Source organism: Siniperca chuatsi, linkage group LG13 (assembly GCF_020085105.1).
Source record: "Siniperca chuatsi isolate FFG_IHB_CAS linkage group LG13, ASM2008510v1, whole genome shotgun sequence".
Lineage (NCBI taxonomy): Eukaryota > Metazoa > Chordata > Actinopteri > Centrarchiformes > Sinipercidae > Siniperca > Siniperca chuatsi.
The window spans coordinates 6,493,043-6,510,103 of record NC_058054.1 but is presented as its reverse complement, the minus strand read 5'-3'; the positions used below and the strand labels follow the sequence as shown (position 1 = coordinate 6,510,103).

At 41.7% G+C, this 17,061-nt stretch overlaps 1 protein-coding gene across 5 annotated transcripts in view; it reads right to left on the bottom strand.

Moving 5' to 3' along the window:
- Positions 1-17,061, bottom strand: part of cadm3 (cell adhesion molecule 3) — an 84,685-nt gene that overhangs the window by 43,479 nt on the left and 24,145 nt on the right. For all 5 annotated transcript variants that reach the window (XM_044220754.1, XM_044220759.1, XM_044220755.1 and 2 more), the window contains exon 3: positions 5,842-5,991. In XM_044220754.1, the coding sequence (XP_044076689.1) occupies positions 5,842-5,991 (150 nt within the window). The remainder of the gene's footprint in view (positions 1-5,841; positions 5,992-17,061) is intronic.

Genomic DNA, 17,061 nt, shown 5'->3' with positions numbered 1-17,061 from the left:
TTGGTGTGAACATTTGACCTCACTTGTGGTGGGAAAGTACAGGCCTCCTCTATTTTCTGACATCTTATAGACAAAATGACTAATAAAGAAAATAATCAGGGTTGCCAAAGACCTCTGGAGCGTCCCTCAAAGGTCAGAGTCTCAAAATGAAGACCAAAGCATGAGAACTGTCTGTCTTTTCCTGACAGTATACACAAGTCACTCAGTTTCGTCTGTGGTTTCCCAATTATTTTGCTGGTAGTGCCACCTATTCTAGCAAGCTCACCCCAGAGCCTGCAGTTCAGGTGACCAAACCATGATGTCAAGTGAAATGTTAGCACACTCAAACAGAGTTTTGTCAACTATTTTTAAGACTTACTGACTCACTCTGAAGCTGTTGAGTCTCCAAAGAAGAAAGACAGTCTCATAGAAGTAATGAAACAATACTACTTTTAGGTAAGTTCACGTTGTTTTGGATGAGAGCACCAGCTAAAAGCCAAATAATGTTCTTGTCTGTTTCCCATTCTTTGTCTTGATATCAATGTTTTGGTCCATCTCTTTGTCTCTCTGTCTCTCACGCTGTCTCCTGATAGTCTAGCATTAATGCAGGAACCCATCTGTTTTCATGCTTTCCAAACTAATCTCTTCTATTAGCAGCACTGGGTCTTTTTTCTCCCCTCATCCATCCACCCCCATACATTCACTCCAGGGTATCTGTGGGTCCTTAAAAGGGTCTTAAAATAAATTATCTAGAATTACGGCCTTAAAATGTATTAAAATATCCTGTATTAGCTACAGTTATCAGATCATTTGTTTTCACCATGGAATGACAGGTTCCTTTGCTCTAAATGTTCACGCTCAGATTAATACAGGACAGGATTAGCTATACTTTTTTTGGTCATTGTATCTACTTTAATAAACACAACTGGGCTTTGTGTCCCTTAACAATTAATTTCCTGTTTTGCTTTATCTTTATCTAGGCAGTTATACTTGCAGAACTCTCATTAGCTCTGCTCCACTGGAACCAGGCTGATTTCCTCAGTTTTGTTCCTTTACTTTGTATTTTAAATGTAGTCTTTCTATTCACTTCCATGTAGCTTTTAAAAAAGTCTCTTAAAATTTGCCCACACTCTGTGTCGCTCTCTATCGTCTCTCATCTGTGCAGAGCAGGGTCAAATTAAACTGATATCAATGGCTTTCCTTGCCTGAATAATGATAAAAGTCAGCTTGAGCTTTCGATCTACCACAGAGAATTGGATCGAATTGATGTGACCCTGTGATTATGCCAGCAACATCAACATTTCATATATCGCAGCTTTGGCTTTCATCATTTTTCACATTATTTGTGAATAAGAACTTTTTTTATAAATTAAATCCAAGGTCTCTTTCCCTGTATCCCCCTGCATCATTTTTACATTCTCATTTCTCTTCTCTCTATAATGTAATATCTACCACTCTGTCTTCATACTCTCCATCCATTTTCTTCACCACATCCCTCCTTTTCTACACCTCTCTTCTTCTTCTTCTTCTCTTAGATCAATTTAATGATGATCAAGCTTTTTTGGCCATATATGTGTTCCAAGTTTTTTTTTTTTTTTTTTTTTTTTAAGTTTAAAGTAATAAGTAAAGAAAAGCATCTCTCTAAGTATCTTTAGTTAATCCTCTTGCTCTCTTCTGAATTTGCCATCTCTGATCTTGCCGTAGTACAGTTTCTACTGTGCAGTGTGGCGGCCATCACTGTGAGCAGTAGTCACTCATTATTTTCTTCTTCTATCTCTCATCACGCTGTTCTTCGAACTCTCGCTCCCCCTGCTCCCTCCACCCATCCGTTTTTGTGAAGTCTCAACTCTCCACAGCCTGGTGCATGCTGTGCAGGGTTGGAACGTGGTGGTGAGGAGTCCTGATTTCTCTCCTTTCCCATCTCCTGTCTTTAATCAACTCTCTTATTTCTTTCCCTTTCTATTCCTGTTCTAGTATATCCTTATTTTCTCTCCTTACTCTCATCCCCCCATCTTTTGCTGTCTCAGCTCTGAAGCACACTGAGCTTTGCTGTTTGGGTCAACTGCAGAGATGACTTGTTCTATCATTTCCAAAGTGGAACACTGAGGAATTGTCAGTCACTCTTTTCCCTCTATTCTGCCTTACTTTTTAGATCCCACCAGCCTTTTATTTTACTTTCTTAATCTGTCTGTCCTTCCTTGGCCTTTCCCTTCTTGGCTGGACAATTACAGTAAACTACCCAGAAAGAATTTTTTGGACGATCATGTGTGGGAGATGGCGAAGTTCCATGTCAACCAAAAGGAGCAGAATGTTTTCGAAAATTACTGTCTATGACAAGTAAACAAATCATATTAAAACAGCTTTGGAAACTGTTCTATTATAATTGGTATTTGTGTGAATTTGACACAGGACACAGCGGTTCACATCCCGTATCCTACCAACAGTCAATATTGGTTTCTTTTAACTATGACCATGATCTTTCCCTTAACTTAAAGCTGCACTAATCATAATGTTCATATTAACAATAGATCAAGTATGTGTGTGTAATGTGAAAGGAGTTGAATCCACAGAGAACTAACCCCCAACTCTGCAGTTCCCCCCAGCTCTAAACAACATTTTAGCGTATTTCAGCACATTGTCTTGGTTTTCTGGCCCACAACTTTACTGTTTTAACTTTCAACTTTACCGTTTCCCCTAGGGAGCTGGTGAAGAGCAAAAAGGAGAGTCAATATTGGACTTATATTTGTCAGTTGGAAAGAAACACAACTCCAAATGAATGCTAATGTTGCTCCTGGATGTATAAATAGGAAATTGTTTGCTAACGCCAAAATAATTTTCTAAGGTGATAAAATGTCAGTTTTGTGTTTACAGCTTGTTGTGCTGCCCCTAAGTGGCCAAAAAATCAGTGAATGCGGGTTTAAGCAAGAACTTATTCTATTAAGCATGACCATGAGCATTCCTTAATCTTAACCTTAAGTGATTATTAAAAGGAAATAGCAAAGCCGTCTTCTGTTTGTTTACTTTAGGGAACTTGTTGTGATTTTCTATCCTATTTATTTATAGAACCATGCAGTATATATGGATGACTGTGGATATCATTATAAGGTTCATCTTGACACTGTACTCAGGTTTTCTTCGTTGTATCAACATCTTATTAGAGTCAAAAATGCTATCTCTTCTTTCTCCTTCCTTCATTCTCTCCATCTGCTACTTTCCCCAAAAAATTGTTGTCTTCAGTTTACAACTCTTCTCCTTCCTCCCTCTTTGTCCCTTGTCATCAGTTTTTATCTTTCCTACTATACATACCTCCATCCCTCCTCTATCTTTCTATCTCCTCCCTCCTCAAAAGATCTTCATGTATAACCCTCTTCTATCTCTCTCCATCTGCTGCACTTTGAAGAGAATACGTGGTTGAAGGGTTGAATTCTTAACTCCCAGCATCCTCCTCTCTGTCTCTCAACTCTCTGCTTTCCAAAGTACAGCATCTGCTGTGCATGTCAGACCACTGCAATGGGGAGTTTCTGCTCCATCTCACTCCTCCCTCCTCCTCCCCATCCTACTCCTATTTTCTCCCATTCCCCCACCACTTCCTCCTTCAATACTCTTCCCTCCAAAGAGCCTAATTTTCTATCTCTCTCCTCTCTACTGTGGTTGATGCTCCATCTGGAGTAAAGACTTGCTGATCTCTCCATTTGAACTCCCCCCCCCCTTTGTCTGCTGCAAAATTGTTGGCCCTCTGCAATGAAAACTTCGTGGCCTGTATCCGTCTCTACTCTTGCCATTCTCTCCATCTCTCTTTCACTTCTGCTGTTAAGTGTTGTATTAGGGCACGAGGGAGTCTTTCTATCTCTCTCACCGCCCTTGCCTCTAATTCTCCAACTCTCCCATCCCTTCGTCCTTCCATCTGTACCACTCTCTTCTTCTTTCTCTTTTCACTCTCAAGTAACAAATCTGTTGTGTGATGTTGGCCCATTGAAAAGAGACTACAAAAAGCCGGAGCTCACATTTTAGCTCGTCAGGCTTTAGGTTTTCTTTAACATTATTTGATTTTAACAAATTATTTGGAGGCATTTTTTTTCAACATGTCAAAGAAAAAAGAAAAAGTATTTTTATTGCAATCATAGCCTTGTAATGTCCCTGTCTTCATACTTAAACTAGCTGCTGTGTATGCTCTCTTTCACTCTTGAAATGTTTTGAACCATGGGTTTGAGCCAACACAGTCAAAAGTAATCATTAGTACCAAACACCATATTTATAATGTCAGTCCTTATTTACAATGGCAATTTTTTCCCGCCACTAGCCGTCCCTCTCACCCCTTTTTTCTTTTCAAAATACAGGGTCTCTTGTGTGATGTGGGCCACTGCACCAAGGAGTGTGATGTGTCTCTTTTCAAAATATTATTAAAATCTGACCTGGCTTACCAGCCAGTTAGGCCATAATGCACAAAATGTTTTAATGAGACAGATTTTCTTTGAAAAGTAGCTGTTGGAATTGGACACATTGACGCACTTTATCCCATCAGACTCTGAGGTTTGCTTTTGTCCTCTGTTTTCATGTGTTGCACTTATTGAGCACTTTGGGCAACATGCAATATTACAATAACACATTGTTAGCTATCTCAGTTCCCTAAAGTCTTTGTTTGGGCTTTTGCTCTTGAACAAAGCTTTTGACCAAGTGTGTACAAAGTAATTATTAGTGCCTTGTTCAGCAAAGATGTAGCAGCAAACATCTTTATTCCAACCCTGTCTCCTAAAAATGAGATTCATATGAAACTAATAGGCATTAGCAAATATGTGTTGTAGAAAACGTAATGCCTCTCTGATTATGTTCTGTATCAACATAGACTCTGTTTACATCTAGTTGCTTGCATCTAGATAGCTATCCGATCTCAAAAGTCAAAGTGACGCATTCTAGTCAGATATTGAAAAGGTGTAAATGCATCTGTCTGTCCAAGACGCATACATAATCTTTACTCAAGTGTAAGCAGTCTGTGGAAGGAGCCTCTACACGGTCTTTCCCTTGTGATAACAGCAGCTAAAGTCAAAAGCGGTTTGAAAGATTTCAACACATAGGACGATACAGAAGCCGCATCGAGCTGTTGTAGCATTTATCTGATCTCTGATTGGTTCAACCACTTAATGACCTGTGTAGGTGTGAGAGCAGTGATCTCTATGGGCGAGGGAGGAGCCTGAATGAAAGCCCTTGAAGAATATAAAACTTTTGTCTCGCTTGAAGTCCATAAATGTGATTCATTCACATGTTTGTGCTCGTTGACAGATAAGTGTTAGCTACCTAGCTGTTATTTCTGACTGTTAATTGCTGTAACTAAATTGCAAAACGTAGTCTTCTTCTGGCATTAACAACACCCTCTGGATTGGAGTGTTGACTCAACATATTTTAATGCAGTTTCCTTAAAATATCGCTGCAAATTGAATGTTTAGCGGTTACGTTTAAGCATCTCAAAGCAGTGGGTTAAAATTAAGGAGAGATCGTGGTCTTTTGAAAAAAGTCTTAAAGACCTGAAGCACATGAAGCGATGACTTTTTAAATATTTGACTAAAACTACAATCTTTGTCCAGAACAAATTGTTTTTGTAGCCTAAACCCAACAATTATTTTTTTCTGTTATCAAAGACCTGTGCTTAATGCACCCAGCTACCCAACCTTACAACATCTCTGTGGTATAGGAATGTCACACTTTCTGGACTGGAAAAAACGTTGCCAGAACATAATCTAGGCAGCATTTATGCTCCCTCCAAAACATATTTGGCAAAGCAAATTAGTCGTAATTGTTTTTTGACACTTTCATAGTTTCTCCTGTCCCCGCTCTCCATGTCTCTCTCCATCCCTCCCTCCCTCTCACCTCTCTTCTCTCCAAAGTACAGGGTCTGCTGTGCAGTGTTGGACCATTGCAGTGAAGAGTTGTCGCTCTCGGCCACCCGGCAGGTCAGTGTCACCGTGCCCCCAACGGAAACCGTCTCATCTGAGGTCACTGGCTGCAAGGGGTCGTCGTCTAGGTAACGGAAGAGCGAGGAGGGAAAAAATCATAAGACCGAGCAATAGAGAGGCAACAGAGACAAGTCAGAGAGACACTGTGCTTACATGAAAATACAAGCAAAAATAGTAGCACACACCAACACACAAATCAGATAAACCCACAAAATGCATTACTTGCCTCGCTCTCTCTTTCTCTCTATCTCCCCCCGCCCATCTCTTTCTCTGCTTGTCAGATTATCTATATATCTCTATCTGTCTTTCTGAAAGCAAAGACACAATGCAAGAACACACACGGACATGCTGTCAGAGGGACAAAAAAAAGCAGACAAATGACTATCTGGTTGTATGTCTGCGAGGCCAGTGTAAGAGTGATGAGTCAGTAGCAGCCCTGGCATCCAGAGACTGCACGACCTGAGGGACCAGCAAAGATGAAGAGACCATGGCAGACAGTGGCTCTCGACAGGTCAAAGCAACAACAAGAGCACTGTCTCATACCTCTAATGGCTTTGTAACCCTCTTTTGTCAATATCTGTGTCAGTTTTTAACGCCATGCATATGTATCGGCTGGTACAGAACAAGCTCAAACGGGACAGGCATTATGGAAATGAGCAGGTCAGAGGGAAAGAGAAAGAGAATACAAATCACCCAGCATAATGAAGGGATTCTAAAGGCTGGAGCTGGAGCTGGAACACCACTGAGCAGTGAACTGTCTGGGTGTGTAACAGTATTCAAATTGGCTCAAATTATGGTATTTACCAGCACTCCCTTGATAACGGGTGATGGTGCAGGCTAATTCTGCTCTCTGCATTCAATGAGGGTGGCAGACGATTGTGTGAATCGAAACAAGAGATGTAAACTAAAACATGCAGCCACTCGTTATCGTAAGTAATGCAGAACATGGCCACTACGCCACTTTTTGCCGTGTTAAGTTACTGCGGATCTGAGTGCACCCAGCCATGCTTTGCGTTCCCCTCCCGTCCTGCTCACTTCAAAACGTGCCAGTGCTCGCTCAACCTAATCTCAAGCAAAACAAAAATATGGCATAATTGACGACAAGACCAAGCCAACGGAGGGAACATCTCATAAGAAGATATGCCTCAAAGCGGTCTCCTCACCCCTGAAAATATGGCGTGTATAAATAGTTTAATTGGAACCAAATTGTCAAGCGGGAGACAGGTTTATATTCGGCATGGAGCGTTATCGCATCCTTGCACCGGCGGTGGAATTGATTTTTTTTTTTTTTCTGCAGGAAGAACATCTGCTTAAGTGTGCTTCGGCGGAACTCCCATCAAGACATGAAAGAGGGGGGGACACAAGAAGAGAGGAAGCAGAAGAGGAGGCAAGCAAACTAACTGCATGTAGCATCAAAACCACAGATTTGCAGTACATGAGCTGAGAACAGAAGGCAGCAACCACGTGCATCTTTTTTGTAATTTTAAAGCTGGATGGCCAGTTCAGCATCTCAGAAAACAGAAGTTATTAAAAAAAATCATAGGTTTGCCTCTGGGCTGAGAGGATCCAGAGGCATAATAGCTCTTAAAGGTACAGCTGCCATTTTCCTGCAGGATTCAAACAGCACTCAGAGACTTCCAGAGCCCTTCATGTCAGAGTAAGTCGCTCCCTCGCTCTCTGTGGTGTTTTACTGCAGCCCTGACCTTGTGGTTAGTTTATCTAAGCACCATGATGGCGGAGGGCTGAATGTGTGGTCAAGTGCACCATGGATTAGTGTCTCCTTTAATAGCGTCTTGGGCTAATTCTTGCGGCTGATCACAAGAGCTCCTCTACTTGGCATGAGCACTTTGGGTAAATTTGCTGTCCCAGTGCATCATTCATCAAGACAACCACAGCTCCAACAAGTTAGCCAAACTTGTGTCTTATCTTTGGCTGCCGCAGAGTGCTGGCATTTCTGACCAAAAACAACCTATGTTTGAGGCTCATCGTGACATTTGTGGTGATAAAACAATTTCAGTGGTCAACTACTGGCTCTTTAGTGATGAACAGAATTTGAGGAGTTGTCTGTTTTTAAAGTGGACACATTTATTTTTACAGAACTATGTACATAATGTGTAATATTTATCCTTTCCCATTCTCATGCCGTGCTCAACTCATTGAGCTACACAGGGCCTTTATCCTGTTGAACGGTAACGGTAAACCACCACAAATCAAATTAAGTCTTGTGGGCTCGAACTAAGCTTGCCCTTGTAATAAATAATGACCCATCTCGTCCAGAAGAGCTGAAGATGATAAATTCCATTAATTTTGTGGCAACAAATGTGTCATTTCTACACATTTGTTTGTCTTTATATTAATTAGTCATTTCAGTGTATTTTATTTTCATTTCAAATCATTGATCTGGGGCACTGGTGGCCTAAAGGTTACACGCGTGAGAAGGTGTCTGGAAGATTATAGATTTGATCCATGGACTGGCAGGCAAATCTGAAAGTAAAAAGCAGGGCTTGTAGCTTGTTCACTACCACTGCTGGAGTGCCTTTGAGCAAGGCCCCCAGCTACTCCAGTGGAGCTCATTGGCCAACAGAACAGATGTAGTGGGTTACAAAAAGTTTCAATATCAATTAATGCAAGCAAATAAATAAAGTTTAATCTCACTCTTATTGAACATAAGGCGTAAAATGATTTAATGATAGTTAAATGGCACTGTGCCTCTTAAATCTAAAGATCCACTAATGCATACAAATCACTTGATATTGTACAGTATTTGTCAAATTTTAATCACAGATAAATTTGGTTTAATTTAGTTAGAGCACTGTGTGGGCAGAATTTCACCGCATCAGGAATATGTATCAATCTTTTAGCAATATTTTAAATCGACGTAACCAGCCATTATATGGCCAGACGGGTGGGGTTAGCTGCAGTGGGCATTAAAATGGGCGCCACCTAACTCATCCACCGGTCCAAACCAGTTTACACAAACACTGCAGAGTCACTCGCCAGTAGCATATGACCCCTATAAGCCTCAGATACAGATACAGCTGTTCTTCTTACCTTTGAAGCTACTTAAGAGCAAAGTTAAAGGGGGGAAATTAAGTTCAGCCAGAGTTTAAACGGTTAAGTCAGGCTAAACACCCGAGCTGCAAAAATGAAAGGAGAGACCTATCTATCCTTAGCAGACGTTAAGTTAAACACTGTGGCTTGCTCTTCTTTCTTCTCTCCTCACATCCACTCCTCCACTTCCCCCCCCCCAAAAGCTGTAAGCCGAAGGAAGACACGGGTATTTAAAGCAACACAATTTACACTTTCCCTCTCTGGCGACAAGGTGAGAGAACGCAGAGGTAGACGGCTGACTGGGATATCAAGTCAAGGGAGGGAAAGAGGAGGAGAGAGAGAAAGATGGATGGATAACGATATGTAGAGGAGGGATAAAACGAGGCGGGAAACAGTGTGTGTGTGTGTGTGTGTGTGTGTGAAAAAACGGGAGGGAGGGGAGAGAAGAAGCTAGTGAGACAACAGAAGTGTGAGGAGCTCAAGAGACCTCTAATGATGAAAAAAAGGAGGGTTGTTTTTTTTGAAAATAGGCTAATTTGTTTTCTTTCTGAGAGTTAGATGAGAAGATCAATATCCATCTTATGTTAATGCGTAACATAAAGCACTGCAGTCAGGACATGCTACACCTAGCATAAAGACTGGGTGCGGGTGGCAAAAAAACTGGCCTGTCGAAAGAGAGAAAATATACCATTATTAGGAGCTCCTTCTGAGACCTGTCCACAGCTGCTCATTAATTGGTAACCTATATAAAAGTCTCTTTTTGTGACAGTTTGAGTCATCCACATTTTGGACCATGTCTAATTATCTTTAGGTAAATTAATTTATGCATGTCAGGTTCGGGGTAGGCTTTTCACTCTGTGTTTAGGATCAAGTCCAAAGTTTTGGACCCATGAAGACATCCAGTTGGACCTATTTCTTGGCAAACAACCCATGGTGTATTAAAAGAGCCAGATACTGGACTCCAAGATGGCGCCCATTCATTCAAATGAAAGCCAATGTTTCCTCACTTCCTGGAACTTCCTCGATTAACAGAAAATTATTGTCAAAATAGATTAATCGCTTAAGTCATTTTTCAAGTGCCAAAAATGTGAAAGTTCCAGGTTCTAAAATGTGAGAATTTGCTGCTTTTCTTGGTCTTACATTATAGCAAACTGAATGTCTTTTGCTCTAGAATATTGTGATAGGTTTTTATTTCTGTTTTCTAATGTTTAGTAGATCAACAGCAGATTAATTGATAATGAAAAGAATCATTAGTTGCAGCCCTGCTACGTAGTTTGCTTCTGCTTTAGTGTTTTTCCACCTGGTGCCCCCCGGTCGGTCCATAGACTTTCCATTGGGAAAGGTCGTGCACTTTCTAAGCTTTTGCAAATATAAAACCTTAATAATAACCTTAACTCATAATATAATGAGTAATAATTGACCTTGTTTGCAGTTTGAGGTGTCCTGTCTTTTTTACAAACATCTCTGGTATAAAGGTGGTCTGTGGGGAAAGTCCTTTTAAGGAGGCAGGAGATTTTTTTGTTGCAGTACCATGGTTTCCCACTGGGGCAAATTGGCAGCACGGCTGTGCCATATCCAACTCTCTCGGTACATCCATGGAACAACCTTATCATTACTTCAAGTTGCCAGGTTTGGTACAATCGTGCCTGTACGGACACCAAAATCAGGTGCTCACTAACCTTATCCAGAGAAGCTGCACAGAAGTACAGGGTGGATAAATACACTCCTCCTGAAATCAAATAATTCCATTTTTACATTTCTATTCATGTATCAGTTAAAGTGACATTGTGAAAGATCAGAATAAGACAGATTTAGAGGTGTTGATAGGTGTATTTTTGCCTCCAGTCTTTAAGCTAAGCTAGGCTAAGTTGTGACTTCTGTTGGTACTAAACACACAGACATGATATTGATATTGATCTTCTTATCGCACTCTCAGGGAGAAAGTAAATCAGCATATTTCCTAAAATATTGAACTATTCCTTTAATAAAAACAGTTTCATGTCGATTCCACCGGTTTCACTCCCTAAAAAGAACAAACAGTGAAATATTCAAACCACCTTGGCCATCTCCATGTTCACCCCCTCTCTTCCTTCCTCCTCCATCTGTCTCCCTCTATCTTTTCCCCCCTCCTCTCCATCTGCCCCGATGTCCTCCTTGGTTTCCTCTCGTCCTCCCTCACCTCTTCGCCCTTCTGTCGAGCCTCCTACACCTCCTCCCCTTATTCTGTCCTTAATTCCTTCTTTCCCTCCTTTTTTTGTTCTCCCAGGGAAGCTTTACGGTGTTGCTGCTAATTAGCACTGAACTTTATTTACTGTAATACAAGTGTGTGTGCCTTCAGCATGTAGGACTGGGCTAAGTGTGTGTGTGTGTTTGTGTGATGAGGTCATTACCTGCATGTTTGTGCATGTGTGGTGTGTGTAAAGTGTGTGTATTTGTAGTTGTTTGCATGTAAGGGTGCAAGTGTAGTTGCTTTGCAAGGAGGTAATTATCTGAATGTGTGTAAAGTATGTGCATGTCTCTTCATGTGTGCAAGTGTGACTCTCAAGAACCTTATTATCGATGTTTGTGTGGATCTGTTTGCATGCATGTGTGTGTTTGCACTGAAGTGCAGTTGTATTTGTTTTGCAGGGAGGAATTTATCTGTTTGTGCACAAGTGTGAGGGATGAAGTATGTGTACAGTATCTGTGTGATTTATGAGATAGTTTTTATCTGCATGTGGTTGAGGCTGTGTGCATGTGTGTGTTGGCGTATGCATATGTGTGTATCCATATTGTATTGCAGCTGAGAGTAGTGCTACGGTGTGTGACAGACAGAGTCATATGTCTTGGTGCTGCTGATGCTGTACACATTTGATGGGAAATTCAGCCAACAGTGTGCGGTCTGATATGGCATGGTATGATACAGGCCATTACACACACACAGAGGCATCCACTCGCACACACTGAAAATCGTACACAGGAGCATACACTCTCATAAAACATACAGAGAGGAAGACATACACGTTCGCACAAACAACACCTACGCAAAAAACATAAATACGTAAAAATGTGCTTAAAAATACATTAGATACAGTTGGACACATACAGCAAACATGCAAACGTATGCACACAAAGTACACAGAGGACATATTCAGAAAGACACACGTACACGCACACACACAAAACAACCTCCCCCACACCATCCATCTATGCCCAGCTGTCCCCAACTACTACTCATCCCCTTGGGTAAGTGTGTGTGTGTGTGTGTGTGTGTGTGTGTGTGTGTGTGTGTGTGTATATATATATATATGTGTACGCCCCTCTACCCCCTCTAACCTCTTTTTTTATCCCTCTCTCCATCCCTTAACCCCCTCCCGTATGCCTGTTGTGAGTCAAGAGATGCAAATTCAAAGCAGATTTTTGCCCAGTGAATGAAAAAAAAAAGCAAAACAATGTGAAACAAGTTTATTTTTTTCAAGTAGCAGCCCCCCCTCTCCTTTTCACTGTGAGACGAACACTTCTCCGGCCTGTAAAGTGCGGAGCAGAGCGGGTGTAGTGAAAGGCTTTGTTTTCCGCCTGATTTTCACAGCTTCACAGCCTTTAATAGAGAAGCGGTTGTTGCGATTCTCAATCTGTTGTCCTGTCTCCGTCATCAGGGGCGCCGAACAAATTACTTATAATCTTTGAGGGCTGTGGGTGGGTGGCATTGGGCTGTGTATTTGGGATTTAAGCACCCCTGCCTGCCCTTAGATTTTCCTTCTGCCCGCCGTTTTTCTAGGGTTTGCAGGGGATTCTGGGAGCCCAAAACAGTCCCCATCCATCTCCCATCAAGTACCCCCTCCAACCACCAGCAGCACCAACCCTGCCACCCCACCCTTCCTCTGCTGCCTGTCAAACATAGTTAGCTCAGAGCTCAGATGATCCCCCTCCACCTCTTCATCCTCATCCTCCACTAGCTAGACCCCCCCCCCCCACACACACACACAAACACCACTTCTATCACAGCCCAGCAGTGTGTCTGCAGCAGCAGTGAGGCGCCAAGCCGGCCGCCCCACCCTGCCACATGAACAGCGCTATGAGAACGAAAAGAGAGCGCGGGTTGAGAGAGGGAGGGAGGAGGGAGGAGGGAGGAGGGAGAGGGGTTCAGCTTGCAGAAAAGGGCAGCAGCATCACTGCTGACAAAAGAAAAAGAATAATGATTTGCCAGGAAGAGAAAGACAGAGAGAGTTGGGGCAGTGAGAGAGAGAGAGCAAGAGAGAGATAGAGAAAAGCACAGGGGAAAAACAGAGGGAAAGAGTGAGAGGTGAGCGAAGGACATGGCAGAAATAAGCATATATAGATAGATGAGACCAATGAGGAGAGATGACAGGGTGACTTAGAAAGGGGCAAAAAGACTGAAAGAGCATAAAAAAACAATGAGAGCAAGATGGAAGGAAGTCGAGCAGAGTGGAAAGACAGAAAGTCAAAAAGGAGACAGAGAGATGGAAAGATAGAAAAAAACAGAATAAAGGGATGATTTTTTCGAGTCTATCTTAATACAATAAGCATGCTGGAAAAGTTATCGGCCCCTGTAATCATTCATTCCTCCTCTCCATACAGGTCTGAAATAATCTCTTTCTAAGGCGACTTCACTGTAAGTGATGGGGGACAAAGTCTACCACCCTCATTCTTAAGTTGAGCTGTTTAATGTAACGCTTCAGCAGTCTGAGTTAGTCAAATCAAGTGGGTATCTTCCAAAGTTTGGGTCCTTTTAGTACGAAATTCCCTCTTTGTGTTTCCTCGGAAAGTGTTCCCTTGCTGATCCACGGCTGAGGGATACTTCCTGGTAGTCGCATGTACAAGCCTGGATTACCAACCGGCCAAGGCAGGCCATTGGGGGCTCCAGACCTCCAAAAGCCTCAGATTCAGTACATGTCAATTGGCTTTTGGAATTAAGGTACCACCAAGGTACAATATCAAGTAAGGCAGGTTGTGTACAGCCCATTATCCTAGGAATTACATTCACATTGGACGATTCTGCACCTCATGATTGTGTCCAATGCCAACCTTCAGTGCCAATGCAAGAAATAGTGTGACCTATTTGTAGTGAGGCGGAAAGTATGGGTGTGGAGGTCGGGGTGGCGGAAAGGCGTGTAGCACATCCAACTTCCATCCAATGCAGGAGACCGGTGTGGATGTCCCGTCACAGGCCTGCAGTTTACGTTCACCTTCTAATTAAACACAATCTTTCCCTAACTAACTTAAAAAGTGTTTTGGTTCCCTTGCCCTATTCATACCTTAACTATAGTTTATTTGCCATATCCACAATCCTAACCTTAACCATTCTGTAGTTTCCATGCGAAGATAGTGCAGGAAGTGAGAATTTTAAAAACGTTGGCATTGAATGAAACCCGGGTTTTTGCAGCATCATTCATCAGCTTTCTTGTCTGGCGAGAGTTGTTCTGCATTACTACGTGATTCCTATCTTGTAGAAGTGTTTGTGGCTGAACAAAACACCAGCAATAAACATGCATGCAACTGTCAGAACAAAGACAAGCATTTTTGTACAGAAAGAGGTAGGGATTTTGTCTCCCATTTTTTACAGTGAAGTCATGTTAGCAAGGTATTGCTTAACAGCTAGTATGGACAGGAGAAATGATTACAGTGACCAAAAACTCTTTCAACATACATATGAAATGTGACACTTGACAAAATCTGGCCCTATACTTTAATATCAGATATGCTTTATTTAGTCGCTAATCATACTGAAACCCATTAGTCAGCTACTGTTACATCATAATTAGCTCTATAGTCATCTCTCTGTAGTGTTTGATACCTTCCTTGTATTGTAATGCACTGCAAACCACTTTGGTAATTGTTCATTATTTGACAGCTGTGCCAGCTAAGCTTCTTTAAAAATGAACCGATTGGACACAGACAGACAGAGACAGAGAGATATTTTTAAAGAGAGGAGCCCTTTACTGCATTTACTTCACCCACCAGAAATCATCATTTGATAAGATATAAGGCTTTATCTGTCCATCTGTACACACACACACACAAACACACACACACACACAGAGGAAGATAAAGAGAGTGAAATCTTTAATGCCTTGGCAAATGCACTGACTGCCCCTGCCAATAGGCCACTTAAAGAAATGAGTAGTCAATTACCAGAAGTCTGCCCTTTTGACTAAGATCACTGGACCCGCTATGGGGAGCCTCAGAACTCTCTCGCTCTCTTTCTCTCTCTCTGTACAGACAGCATCCATCTTTCAAAACAGCACTAACAAGAAGGCTGGAAAAAGTTTCTGGTCTGTTCTGGGAAATACACACACACTTACATAAGCGTGAAATGGACGTGCACACTGGGTAATAATTTACCATTGTTTGTCTTTCAGTGGAATCATATCTTGATGATGTTAGCGTTTCACCAAATGCTGTTATCTAAATTAAGGATTCTCAACAAACTGTGATTAAAAACTTTGTTACATGTATAAAGAGTTATGTTTGATGTAAAGCATAACAAAAGGTCACAGCTCATTGTATGTGAGTTTGCAAAATTTGCCATATCGTAAATACACTATATGCCAAAAGTATGTGGACAGTCCCGTGTATTTTTGGGCCCCTTAGTTCTAATCGATGTAAATCTTAATGCTGCAGTGTACAATGAAATTTTAGACAATAGTGTGGTTCCAAATTTGTGGCAGGGCCCTTTCCTGCTTGAACATGACAATACCCCTGCCATGTGCACAAAGTAAGGTCAAGTTCTTGGACTTCAATTAGTGCCCAACATCGGTGCTCGAGCTTACTAATGCTCTTGTGGCTGAATGGGAGCAAATCCCTACAGCTAGGTTACAAAATCTTGTGGAAAGCCTTCCCAGATGACTGGAGGATGTTATAGCAGCAGATTAATGCCATGGTTTTGGAATGACATGTTCAACAATTACATACTAGAGTAATGTTTATGTGCCCACATAATTTTGGCCATGAAGCGCATATATATTTATTGTAAAGTTATTCAAATGGATACTGTGATATTGTTTTTAACCATAAAGGCCAGCTGTGCCCAAAAACACGTAAATGTATATGCACTGACACACCCACAGAAAGCAACGTCACCACTTTCAAACTGAACAAACACATAGACACACTCACACACACACCCCGATCCACTCGTAAAACCTTCCGATAACAGCAGGGCCTTATACTCCAGGCAAAAGAAAGATAGGGCTCTCGATGCCTGGTTAAGGGCCAAGATTAGAAAAAGGGAATAGTCCTAAAGCTTCAGCAAAAGAGAGAGGCTGAGGAAGATGAAGAGAGTGAGTGAGGAACTGAGAGAGATGGAGGGAGTGAAAGAGAGAGAGAAGGGTGAGCCACTGAGCCAAGGGTGACGAGGGAAGATATGCTTCAAATTAAATCATTTGGAACAAAAGAGGATTGTTGCCAAGCAACCCAGCCAGAAAGGGGTTACCAGGGCAACCGAGGTGACCCGAAGCTTGACCTAAGAAATGAAGTCGCCCTTGTCGTCGGCAAACGCACACATGTGCACACACTTCCACACACAAACACACACTTTCACCTCTCTCTCTCTCTATTGCTTTTAAGGTCCATCCAACAAATGCAAACAGACAGCAGGTTTCTTCTGGAAAATGTAGAACACAACTGAAATGTCATCCAGTGGCACAAACAAAAAACAGGGCTTTCAATCAAGAGGGTTTTCAAAATTGAGAGGGTATGAGGTTAGGTGGCTAATGGATGACGTTAGCCAAAATCAACAGCTAGTGAAGCACAACACATAAACTGTCCAAGATGAGCCTGTAGAATAAATAAATAGAGCTGTATTTTTCAGAGGGTTTTGGCAGCACTGTCAGTACACAAACACTGTTTTGAAATGATGGATGGATCCCAGATTCTCCTTTAGTAAGGGAAAGGATGCGCAATCCTCATTTAAGGGACTATTAGAGAGGTTTTACATTAGAGGCCATTTACATTGAAATATCATGGCACTGTCTTTTGTTTCCCCTTAAGTAGCTTTAAGTTCATCATTTAAAATCATCTTGGTGTGACAGTATCATAAACTAGAATTTATAGTTTATGAATCATGTTGTTCCAGCTCTTCATG